This window comes from Babylonia areolata, chromosome 29, assembly GCF_041734735.1.
Source record: "Babylonia areolata isolate BAREFJ2019XMU chromosome 29, ASM4173473v1, whole genome shotgun sequence".
In the NCBI taxonomy this organism is placed as follows: domain Eukaryota; kingdom Metazoa; phylum Mollusca; class Gastropoda; order Neogastropoda; family Buccinidae; genus Babylonia; species Babylonia areolata.
The window spans coordinates 22,625,549-22,637,980 of record NC_134904.1 but is presented as its reverse complement, the minus strand read 5'-3'; the positions used below and the strand labels follow the sequence as shown (position 1 = coordinate 22,637,980).

The window sequence follows — 12,432 nt, the reverse complement described above, 5'->3', positions numbered from 1 at the left end:
AGAGCTCCCTCTGTGGTGCTGGTGATTGAAACAGTCAACTGGTTGTGGCGATAATAGTTGATGCAAGTGTCAGAACATAGGCTAGTCTGTTAGCATCTGTTGTACCACTCGTGGCGAGGATGGACGGAGTAGTGCTGATGTTGATGAGATCTGTTGGGGCGTGCTGGACATCTTGGCGCCTCCCACAGTAGATCTCGGACATGACAACCAATGTTGCCGGCGAGTAGACTGGTCCCCCTCCTGTTCAGGTGGACACCGTCCCCGAGATAGTATGCTGTCAGGTTGGTATTTTCCACGAAGGAGATGTTGGCTACATCATAAAGTTCTGAAGTGCTGATGGCATTGAATAGTTGCCTTTTAATATCTGTTTTCTTATCTTTTACTAAGTCCCCGGGTTCGTTGGATCTGAGGTCATTTATTCCATAGTGGATGACCACAACATCGTTTTTTTCTGAAGATGAAGAGTACTCGTGCAGGGACTTCCGTATGTCATTCAAGGTGTGGCTCCGTTGTTTTGTAGCTTGGAAGCTGTACGACCTTCCAAGTCTTTTTCCTTCCACACCTTTTATGACGGAATCGTGCAGGATAAGCATTTTCGGTAAATCCTTGTGAACACCAGTGTCCTTTTTGGAATGTTTTGCATCAGATTGGTTAACATTGACGTCATTCGTGGATTTTTCATCAGGGGCTGACTTGATGACACTGTTCTGCAGCTTTTGGTGTTTTGGCGTTTCCTTTGTTTCATTGGAGATGATGGTCTTCTCTTTCGATGTTGTTTTCTCTGTTTTCTTTGCTTTTTCCGGGCTCGGTGGATTCAATTTTGTTGCTTCAGCGTGAGTGAGTTTTGTTGTGGGGCTGGATTCAGTCCGAGTTTCTTTTGTTTCCATAGAAACAGTTCTTTTTGTGATTTGTTGTAACATTTCATTTTGGGCCTCCAGTCTTTTCTAATGACGAGATACAGGTACACATGGTGGTTATGGTCTGTTTTAGCTCTAATAAAGCATCACTTGTATTTAGGCTTACCGCGATCGAAGAAATACCCTTGCCTTTTTTGGCCGTGGTTTGGAATTCCGTTGTCGTACTTGGCAACCTCGTTTCGGACAGCTTAGGTTTCGTTTCTTTAATTTTCACAGCGCTGCCACCTGCTTTTGTTTGTCGGCCGGTTGCATGGGTTGTTGCTGAAGTCACACGAGCACTGCCACTTCTTGATCTCATCTTGTTTCCATGTAGTTGCGTCAACTTTGCCACAGTAACGTTCAGCTGCTGGTAGTCTCCGCCATTTTGTGTGTGTCGTCTGTGTGTGTGTGTGTGTGTGTGCGCGTGCGTGCTTGAGAGAGTGTGTGTGTGTGTATGCGTGTGTGTGTGTGTGTGTTTAATTCAGCTCTCTGTGTGTGTGTGTTTGAGAGAGAGAGAGAGAGAGAGAGTATATGTTTGTGTGTTTTCAATTCAGCTCTGTGTGTGTGTGTGTGTGTGTGTGTGTGTGTTTGAGAGAATGTGTATGTGTGTATGCATCTGTGTGTGTGTGTTTTCAATTCAGCTGTGTGTGTGTGTGTGTGTGTGTGTGTGTGTGTGTGCGCGTACATGTGTATGTGTTTCCAATTCGGCTCCAGGAAAAGAGAGTGAAACATACTGGGCCATCCAAATTAGAGGCAAAGGTCACAAGTGCATTTGAAGAAAACTATATTTCATGCACGCATGGAAATGAATATCTAGATCCAGATCTAAATATCACTGCAGCCATGTCAGTGCACTGCCTTACCATGGGCTGATTAAGTGTTTGCAACAAACTTTTTATTGTATTGCACTGTGGTGCTACAAAGTAATTGCTGCTAAATGTGTGACTTGACAGATGGAAATCGAGATCCAGCACAAAGTTGTGTGTATGTGCGTGGGTGTATATGTGCGTGGGGGTATTGTTTTAAATGTAGGCCTGTGTGTGTGTGTGTGTGTGTGTGTGTGTGTGTGTATGCGCGCACGCGCGCGTAGGCGTGCTTACGTGTGTGTGTGTATGTGTGCACATGCGCGTGTATATGTATGTGTACGCACATGTATATGTATGTGTGCGCGCATCTGTGTAGTGTATGTTAGGGTATATTGTGTTTGCAATATACACATTGTGTCGATCTGTGTATGCATGGTGTGTGTGTGTGTGTGTATGCGCGCGTATGAGTGTGTAGGCGCGTTTATGTGTGTGTGTGTGTGTGTGTGCATGCCGCACGTGTGTATATATATATATATATATATATATATATATATATACATACATATATATATGTGCGCGCGTGTCTGTGTAGTGTATGTAAGTGTGGTAAAATGTGTTTGCTTATCTCCCAGTGTGCGTTTGTCTGTGTGTCGATCTGTGTATGTGTGGTGTGTGTGTGACTGTGTGTGTGTACGTGTGCGTGCATGTGTATGTGCGCGCGTGCCTGTGTACGTAAGCATGGTAAAACTGTGTTTGCACATCTCCCAGTGTGCGTTTGTCTGTGTGTCGATCTGTGTATGCGTGGTGTGTCTGCGTGTATGTGCGCGCGGGTGTGCGTAGGCCCGTTTGTGTGTGTGTGTGTGTGTGTGTGTACGCGCGCGTATATGTGTATGTGCGTGCGTCTGTGTTGTGTATGTAAGCATGGTAAAATGTGTTTGTACACCTCCCAGTGTCTGTTTGTCTGTGTGTCGATCTGTGTATAAGTAGTGTGTGTGTGTGTGTGTGTGTGTGTGCGCGATCGTGAAATGTAACAACATCCAGTTGACAGGCCGCACGCGCGTTTGGTAAAGCGGATCGATGTATCTCCAGTGAAGTGAGCCGAACTGACAAACAGCTGACATAATCTCAGCAAAACGGGGTGGTGGTGGGGGAGAGATGGGGGGGGGAGGGGGGGGGGGGGGAGTGTTGACGTCAAATGCTATGAAAGTTTCTCTTCAGTGCCAAATTCTTCAGAGACGAATGTGTGCGGCGCTTCTTAGGATTTGCTCTGTGTGTGTGTGTTTCAGGTTTCGCGGTCGACAAAATCGTAGTTTTTCTTTACTTGGCTGTAGTGCCATAGTCAGGGGGCTTGAATCGTAGAAACTATGGACGAATCGTAGTACTAGGCAGGTCTGCAATACAGCATTGGCGAGCGACATTTCATGACGTACGCCATACGTCAACAGCACAGTCAAGAGGTTAAGTACTATTTGCTCCCTCATGGGAATTTTGTCATGGAATACCCCATCAACCTACCAGTTTTGTACAATGCTTTCAAGCTGCAATTGTTTAAAAATTTGCAGTAATTTTGGTCAGCTGCTCAGCCTAGACTATTGGTAACTTATTGTGGCTGTAACTTCAATATTTTTTCAAAAACAAAAATTTTGAAGAAGTATCAGCCACAACACGCACCAGTTTTTTAAAAGAGAAAATAGGTATCATTCCTTTTCTGCCAACTTTAGAGGGAAGTTTAAGGCCGACTTTAATTTATTTTGAAAGCTGACATTCCACTTAATATACACACAAAATTTCCTGGTCCTACTTGTGACAGTTACTGAAATATTCATCTTTGCAGCATGCTACCCCAATAAACAGTCTTTTACGATGGTCAAACTGAAGATTTTTCAATGTTTGAGACTCTGACACTTAAAATTCAGTTAACTGTCCTGCCTGAAAAAAATTCAGTGCACTTTCTGTGATGTATTCTGCAAGATATTTTATTATGAAGTGCAACTGTTTATTCTTTTCAGTGTTGTAGACCTTTAAAGTTGCTATTCTGTGCAGATTGACACGTCCTGATTTACTATTTCCCCTAGTTTGACAGGCATATTATCCAATTTCTTTGCTGCTGAAGTGTTAGTGCTTTCTTGTGCAATATGCCATTATCATAAGGTTTTTAAAAGTATATGGGTTTTCATTACAGCACCCTCATGGACCGTACAGTATGACTGAAAATTTGAAAATATTAAGTACTAACAGCATGTATGCATCGTCACATCTTTAAAATGGAATGTCTTCAAAACCAATCAAGATATTCACTTACTTTTTTGTTTTATTTTTCTTATATTGTCATGTTGTTTGCTAAAAATCACAGTTCAGTCATCGTATTGAATATTCAAATTTTCACTGCCACCACCTACTATTAGTGACAACACATAATGTGATGGGCACCATGTTGTCTTAGTACTATGGCCAGCACAAATTAAGTGCATTCAACATTATACCCCGCTCCCCTTATGAAGTTGTATGCACCAGTGGCAGGCGACAGCAGCAGGTAAACAATTTTTCATGGGCATCTGATGCTGCACTGCTCCAATTTTGTATGCATGTATCGTTTTATCATTCCTGTAGACACTTATTATGTGCCAAAAATCAATTTTATTTCAGTGGATATCTGCTTTTTCGCAGACAATTTGAATGCCTGATAAAAGCTGATCTTGATCCACAGGCACTGATATAACCAGTATCTATGTTATCAATCACAAGGATCACAAAGCCAGTCCTGTCAGGTAAGGGACACATACATTTTTATCATGGTGAAATATATATATATATTTATTTATATACACTTTTTTTAACACTAATTTTTATGACTATTTTTTTAACATCATAAATTATGATACATTTTTGGGGGGTTGTAGTGGTGCGATTCATGCTACTTTGTTACGTAATTGTAAAATTTTTTGTTGTATTTTTCAATCAGTGATCAGTTTTTCTCTGCTTCACGAGCTTCTGAACCATGAAAAAGGTATATTTCCCCACTAAGCAACTCCTGCAAACATAGCCACACACGGGCTTGTGTTTTACTTTACTACAAGCTCCTATTTTTCTTCTTTTAAAGGTGTTACGCAATGTCAACTTACCGCTTTGGTCTTGAGAAAAAGTTCAGCGCCAGCACAGGGACCAAAGCCAGTCAGTGAGCGGCCTGAAAGGTTGTGTGTCAAGTTCCAGCGACAGGCAGTGAAAACAGAGAAAGCCAGGGACTTCAGGGCTTGAGTCTGGGCGCTGCCCTCTTTGTGATCTATGATGGTGCTCAGTGGGACAACCTGAAAACGACAGACTCTAAAAAAAATCCAAACAACAAAAATTCAAGGCCAGACTCAGCAGGATATGCTGATACAAACTGAATAATATATATATATCTATCTTTATTATTATTATTTTTTTTTTACTTTTCTGAGGGGGGAGGGGGTCAAAATATTCAAATAACTGTGTTCGGAATGCTGGTTTCTCCATCACAGTACTACTGCATGCTTGCATCAGAAATTATTTTCTTAACGTCTTGCATTTCTTGCATTTTTTTTTTTTTTTTAAACTTGTTTCTGGGTTTTTGGTAACTGATGTTTTATCTCAAGGGAAAGCAAATGTAAGTAACTGACAGGACTCAATCAAAATGGGACATTATGTGTGTGTGTGAATGTGTTCCTGTGCATACATGCATATATCAGACCTGCCTACCCCCTAAAATGCCCTTCAGTAGTTTTCAATTCAACAAATGCCAATTTTCAGTAGTTTGGGGACTTCTATCATAGGTATTTAACTTGTGCTTTATTTTTTCAACAGTGATCAGCAAATATCCATTTCAAAGTGTGCATGTCTAAAGCTACAAATGCACACATACAAACACTACAGAACAAGATAGAGAGGGAGGGAAAGTGAGAGAATTCATACTTTTATGGCATGGCCACCTATCTATATGCAAGAGGTAAAGATAAAAAAAATCAACTCAAGTGCCTCAAGTCATTTCTTCAACAGCTGTGAATGGAAGACTGCATTTTTCCAATTCAACAAAGTTTTTTTTCCTAAAAGTACGTTTATCTAACATACTTACCGTGACCCACTAGTGCAGACTCTGGCAGGGAGTCCGATTCCTGTTCTGTGCTAATTACTATCCACCGATGCGGAGAAAACGAGCTGCCTTCTGTATCCCTAGCTTCCTCTTTTGACGGCACCTAACCGTAACCAGTGCAGTATGCAGAGAGAACAGGAAGCAGGGAGGACGGGAGGGTCTTAAATGTGGGTCACGGTAAGTATGTTAGACAAACATAATTTTAGGAAAAAAATTTCCTTTCCACTACACATACTTTACCGTGACCCACTAGTGCAGAATGACACGACATGGTGGAGGGCTCACCTGTTCTACTGTCTGTGCACAGCGATGGCTTGTTGTGCGACCACCTCTTGAGCCATCCTTGCTGAAGTGTGAGACGTCTCTCAGGTAGAAATCAATCAAGTAGCAGGGTTTTTCCTGAGTGGGCAAGGCAAGAGATGAGGACCATGCCCTGACTTCATGAACTCTGGCTGAGAAGGCATTAAGTCCCAACCCTACGTCTGCATACATGCCTTTAATCACACTGATTGTCCTTCGAGACAGAGATGTCTTGCTAATATCTTTTTTTTTTTTTTGCTGCCCCATCATCTGCGACATTTCAGTGGCATTACTCCCATGCCGCTCATTTAGATTTCCCCGTACACGGCCACACCTGGGTTCGTCTGTCACTGTTCCAGCGTCGGCAGTCCGCAGGGAACCATCGATGTTATGTGGCCAGGAGGCCACACACCAGAGGAGACCCTGCACTGCTGCTGAGTCACTTTGGTGGTGTTCAGTGGTGCCTGTTCTGATGCAACGTACTTAGGACACCACCTAGTAAGCCCCCTACTAACGACAATAATGGCTTAGTCATGGAGCCAGACTAAGTGAGTGTCCCTCCCAGAGTGGAGACCGCCACCTATGTCCCTCAAACAACAGCCCCCCATGAATCTGAAGACATTGACAGGACTCACCCCAAGCACAGAAGTGGAGGGGTATTGAAACTGAGGTCACCATGAGAGCAGGGCATGAAAGGCCATAGACTCTGAGACTGTTTTGTTTATATTGATGATGATGGAGGAGGAGGAGGAGGAGGATAACGATGTTGTTATGGAGGTCCATTTTGGTTTGGGAGTGCATGACAAGGCTGTACTCTACGCTTCCTGTCATAATGATATCCCGGTGTTAACCAGGCCCGAGAGATACAGTCTTGCTAATCTCGAGAGTGTGGTCAAGGAGTCAACTGACGAACTTGTGTCGAACCTTTCCAATCAAAGTGAGAGGTGGCAATGTGTACCCTGTGGGGTTTTCTGAATTGAGCTAGAGGGCAGGCAGTTTATCTGAGAATGTAAGAGGGCAGGCAGAGGCTGAACCTCAATGCAAGGTGCATGTGGCCTGATCCGATGAGTCAACATTGGTTGTGGGCCAATTGGGAAGAAACAATTGTGTTTGAAGGGATCTGTGGCCCCATACAGTGGCAGCCCATCCAGTGGGTGGGTTGGATCAGGCTGTGGGAGTGTGTTTCAGGTGCCTCTAGGCCATGGAGTCTCTTTCTGTGGTGGGGTTCCTAATGGATGGTGGTCTCCATGAAGAAAGTTTGCACTGAAGGCACTAACTGAGAAATGGGACTAGATCCATGACTGGGTCTGGCCCTGTGTGGTACATTTGAATTATGGGATGGAGCAATGAGGGGCAGTTGGGACAGAATGGCTATTGATCTGCTGTACCAGCCACTGGTGGGCATGAGTCAGCATGAGTAAAACAGGAAACGGCTGTTGTGTGCTTGAAATATGAAGGTGGCCACCAAGGAGGTTCTGCTGAAATGTAACGAAGCCCGACGGATGTGACATGGTCTTGTGGGGCAACGGTGTGCCTGAAAGACATGGTGCTCGCTGCCATGATGACAACAAAGTCATCCTCAGACAGGCCCTTGGCTGAAGAATGAGGCTCAGTAAACACCTCAGGGGGTGTCCCATTGGCAAGACAAGTGCTTGTCGGCAGGAGACGTGCCAGAGTATCAGCCTTTCTGTGAGAAGCCCCTGTGGGGGGTGGTCACTGTGTCGGGTGATATGGGAAACAGGAGGCGACCCTTTGAATGAGGGGCCTGCATGAGGAGTTAATGAGGGGACGCCTGTAGTGCGGAGAGAGAAAACTCTGGAGAGTGTGGGAGCAAGCATCGCCATAGGGATGATGCTGGCTTAAAAAACAGAGTAGGCCGGTACTGCGTGCTGCCACCTGGCTGATGGCCTTTGTTGCAGCAAGATCTGTTGGAGTAAGTGTATGCGGAGATTGCCCCTCTGTAACCACTGCAGTGGTTGTGTCAAAACTGAAAAGGGTCAGGCAAGTAAGACCAGGTGGGGAAATCATTTTCCAACACCAATGGTTTCAGGAGCTGATGCAGCATTAATGTTCAAGCAGGATGGCGGGCCGAACTAACTGACCAAAAAGCACCGGCTACTGTGCTGGTACGGGAGGGCACAAAGGTGTGCCTCTGTGGCCAGCAAACAATTTGTTGTGCTGTGGGAGCACCATTCCCCTTATCAACAAGCCATTCCTATTAAGCATAGGGGAACATAATTTTACCCAGGCTTTCTGCTACCGGTAAGGAGTGGGAGGGATGGACCTTGGGTTGAGCATGTAAAAAGTGTACACGCCGAGCGTGGGGCCTGATTGTCTCCTGCCCAGTGGACAGTCTTTAGGCCTGATAAAACTTGGAAGGCGAAGGCTGACATCCATAAATGAAAGGGCCAGCTGGGATGTATATCCTGTGTAAAACTGATCATAACAACATTAGTGCAAAGCTGGTGTTATTCTAGGCAGTCTTTAGGCCTGAAAAACTAGGAACGAGAAGACTGACATCGTATCCCATGAATGGCATGGCCAGCTAGGAAGTACAGGCCATGTGAAACATATCACAACCACAGCAATGTGAAGCTGGGGTTGTACCAGGCAGTTTTTAGGCCTGATAAAGCTTGAGAGGTGAAGACCAACATCCATCAATGGCAGGGCCAGCCAGGATGGAGGGCCCTTGAGAGGCTATTAACACAACCACAGTGGTGCAAACCCAGGGTTGTTGTAGGCAAATGAATTGGACTGCCTTGTCCCTCCTTGCACCAAGAGAGGGCATCCTTAGCCCTGTGGCTAAGAAGGGAGTGTGTGTGGGTCCCCAAGGAACAGCCACTACAGATATGTGAAGGGAGCATACTTTCAGGCTTGAACGAGGCTGTTTTGTCTGTGAGTGCAGTCGTCCTCCAAAAGCAATGTAGGGATGTATTTATGACAAGAGAGGCAAGGCCTTAAAGACTCACTTGTGATACACCTAACCAAAAAAAAAAAAAAAAAAAAAAAAAAAAAAAAAAAAAATCTAATCGTTAAAATGTGTTCTGTATTTGTTATTATAAAGCTTTGGGGGGGGGGGGGGAAGAAAAAAAAAAGAAAAAGAAGTCCTAACCAGATTCGAACCCCACGTGTTCAGGTGAGAAGAAACTGTCTCACCCATTACACTATCATGGCTCCTTAACTGACATTCTAAAAGTTAATATTTGAACATACTTTTTTAAAGGGCGATAAATTATTTGCGGTATTCGCAGTGAGAACACTGTTTAAATCATATTATTCTGGTGTATATTGGGCATTAAAAAAATAAGGGCAATAAAAAATTCTTTTGAAGTCTGCGGTAAAGGAGACGTGGCTATTGCCGCAATCCGCCAGGAATGTAGTATGACACAGTCAATTCAATTTCTCTTTTATGTTCATTCTAGTTTTAAAGTTGATATGAAAATTTAGTATTTTGTTAAACTAATAACATGTAGAGCCAAGTACAAGTACTTCTAAACGTCCTATGAAGTGAAAAGGACTTCATTTTGAGAAAAGTCAAGACTGGAAATTTTTTCGTTTCATCAATTCAAGGGTATTAACTCACATGGTTTACAATTTTTAACTGTGAATTCTGACTGATTCTGTGGATATTTTTTATGGCAGTTTGGGGCATAATCCAGTAAGTGATGAGGCGTTCACAAATCTTTCTCTGAATAAATATTTAACGGTCTCCTTCTCCAACTTTCCATCACATGTTATCGTGTATTGTCCGTTGAATACAGGATTGAATGGGCAGGTCAACAACTTGAAACAAAATGGCGTCGTTCGCGAAGAATACGAGCACGCGCTTTGAATGTGTATAAATGTGTGTACGCAATTGATTTTTGCCCATGACCTTCAGGGCTCAGCCAATAGATCCATAAAGTCCACTCGTCGTATTGATTTGAGTATTTTCCGAAAAAGACCACTTGAGCGAATGAACATAGTGAAAGCCCTGTACACTGAGAGTAAAACACACAAGCTTTTTGTGTATCGAGTATAATTTCAAAATGTAATGTTTAAGATGAGAAAGATCAGTTTAAAGCAAATTAACCCCCCTAGGATTAATTACAGATTAATTTCCCTTTTTTACTATCTGCACCAGAGACATGCACCAGAAATAAAACTTCCACGCTTAGCAAAAGAAGTTCCTGTTTGAACAAAAAATGATAATGACTGCTCTTGTTGTTGTGTCAGAATATCAGATCAAAGTGCCAAGTTTAGAGAATAAAAAAAAAATATATATATATAACAGTAAATGCAGTTTGCATATAATTTGGCTTCTTTTTTTAAATTTTTTTGTGCCCAGCCCAGAGGTGCAATATTGTTTTAAACAAGATGATTGGAAAGAACCGAATTTTCCCTACTTTTATGCCTAATCTGGTGTTAACTGACAAAGTATTTGCAGAGAAAATGTCAATGTTAAAGTTTACCACAGACACACACAGACAACCGAACACCGGGTTTAAAACATAGACTCACTTTGTTTACACAAGTGAGTCAAAAATAATACATATATGTACAAAGGGATATATATACAAACTTCCATCAACTTGAGTGATGATGTCAGGAATATGACAATGACAAGAGATCAAGGCACAAGAAATAAGCGGCTGTACAAGCATACATGTAGCACGCACAGATATACCCAAGTAAATGGGTATGTGTGCATAATCAGTACTGGAAAGAAATCTGTGTATGGACATATACAAGAGATGTACATACATATATGAATATTGTGCCAGTATGTAGACGCAGAGTTCTGGGCATTGTGAACAGAAAGATGCAAATGCAATGTGCATATATTGCTATGTAGGGAATCTCAATGAATAGAGATAGAAATATAATGTATATGTTAATATGAAAATCGTATGAACATATCCCGTAAGCACACACACATGTGTATACAGAGGGATAAGTATACATCTATATATGTAAAAGTAAATGTGTATAAATACAGCAAGATTATACATACACACACACACACACACACACATATATATATATATATATATATATATATATATATATATCAGACCTGCCTAGGCCCCCAAATACCTCTCAGTAGTAGAACCCCAGTTTTCAGTAGTTTTACAGTAGTTTTCAGTAGTGTGGACATGACAGCATTTCCACTTTAATACACTCTTCACGTCATCTTCCTTGTACTAACCAAGACAAGATTTAGGTCTAACTGTTAAACACAAATGAAGCTTTCAGTAATCATATACACAGATACCAGTCTCCAAAGACAAAAAAGGAGCACGCAACACAAAATGGCTGATTTACAGTAACCATCATTTATTTTATTCATGACACAGCTTTCCCTTCCTCTCTCTCTTAGTTTTTATCTGTTGCAGAGATAAGATTCCAAAATTGTGAAATTTACTGAAACAGGCGAGGGAATCTTCGGGACTGCATTAGGAGAGCAAAGCTTGTAATGTGTTGTATCCATAAACACAGAGACAGAGACACAGAGAGAGAGGGAGGGAGGGGGGGGGGGGGGGAGAGAGAGAGAGAGAGAGAGAGAGAGAGAGAACACTGAACACTGAACACTGAACACTTTAATGTCAATAGCTTTACAGCCCTAATGACATGGGGGTTCATAATACAAATAACAACATGCATCAATAGTAATAATATTGATGAAAACCAAAACCAAAACGAAATCAATCAATCTGTGCAAGAGAGAGAGAGAGAGAGAGAGAATCTCTGAGCGCATGCACACACACACACGTGTGTGTGTGTGTGTGTGTGTGTGTGTGTGTGTGTTCAATTCAACCCTGTGTGTGTGGTGAAAGAGGGGCGAGGATAGGGAGAAAGTGTGTGTGTATGCCTGAGACAGAGAGAGTATATGCTTTGTATTTTGTTTTCAATGCAGGGGTGTGTGTGTGTGTGTGTGTGTGTGTGTGTGCGTGTGTGTGTGTTTGAGAGAGAGTGAGAGAGAGAGAGAGAGAGAGAGAGAGTGTGTGTGTGTTTTCAATTCAACTGTATGTGTGTGTGTGAGTGAGTGAGTGAGTGAGTGAGTGAGTGTGTGTGTGTGTGTGTGTGTGTGTGTGTGTTTGAGAGAGAGAGTGTGTGCGTGTATGCGTGTGTGTGTTTTCAATTCAGCTATGTGTGTGTGTGTGTGTGTGTTTGAGAGAGAGACAGTGCATATGTGTATGTGCGCGCGTGTATGTGTGTATGTACGCGCATGTGTGTGTGTGTGTGTGCACTGCGCGCATGTGAGTATTACACATAATGTGTGTGTAAGTGCATGTGTAAATGCATGTGTATTCTTTTCAATACAACTCTGTGTGAATGAGTG

General features: G+C 42.7%; 1 protein-coding gene across 1 annotated transcript in view; it reads right to left on the bottom strand.

Moving 5' to 3' along the window:
• The window catches only part of LOC143302314 (mediator of RNA polymerase II transcription subunit 13-like), a 130,519-nt gene that overhangs the window by 41,211 nt on the left and 76,876 nt on the right, over positions 1–12,432 (bottom strand). Inside the window, exon 24 of the mRNA XM_076616925.1 lies at positions 4,825–5,007. Within this exon, the coding sequence (XP_076473040.1) occupies positions 4,825–5,007 (183 nt within the window). The remainder of the gene's footprint in view (positions 1–4,824; positions 5,008–12,432) is intronic.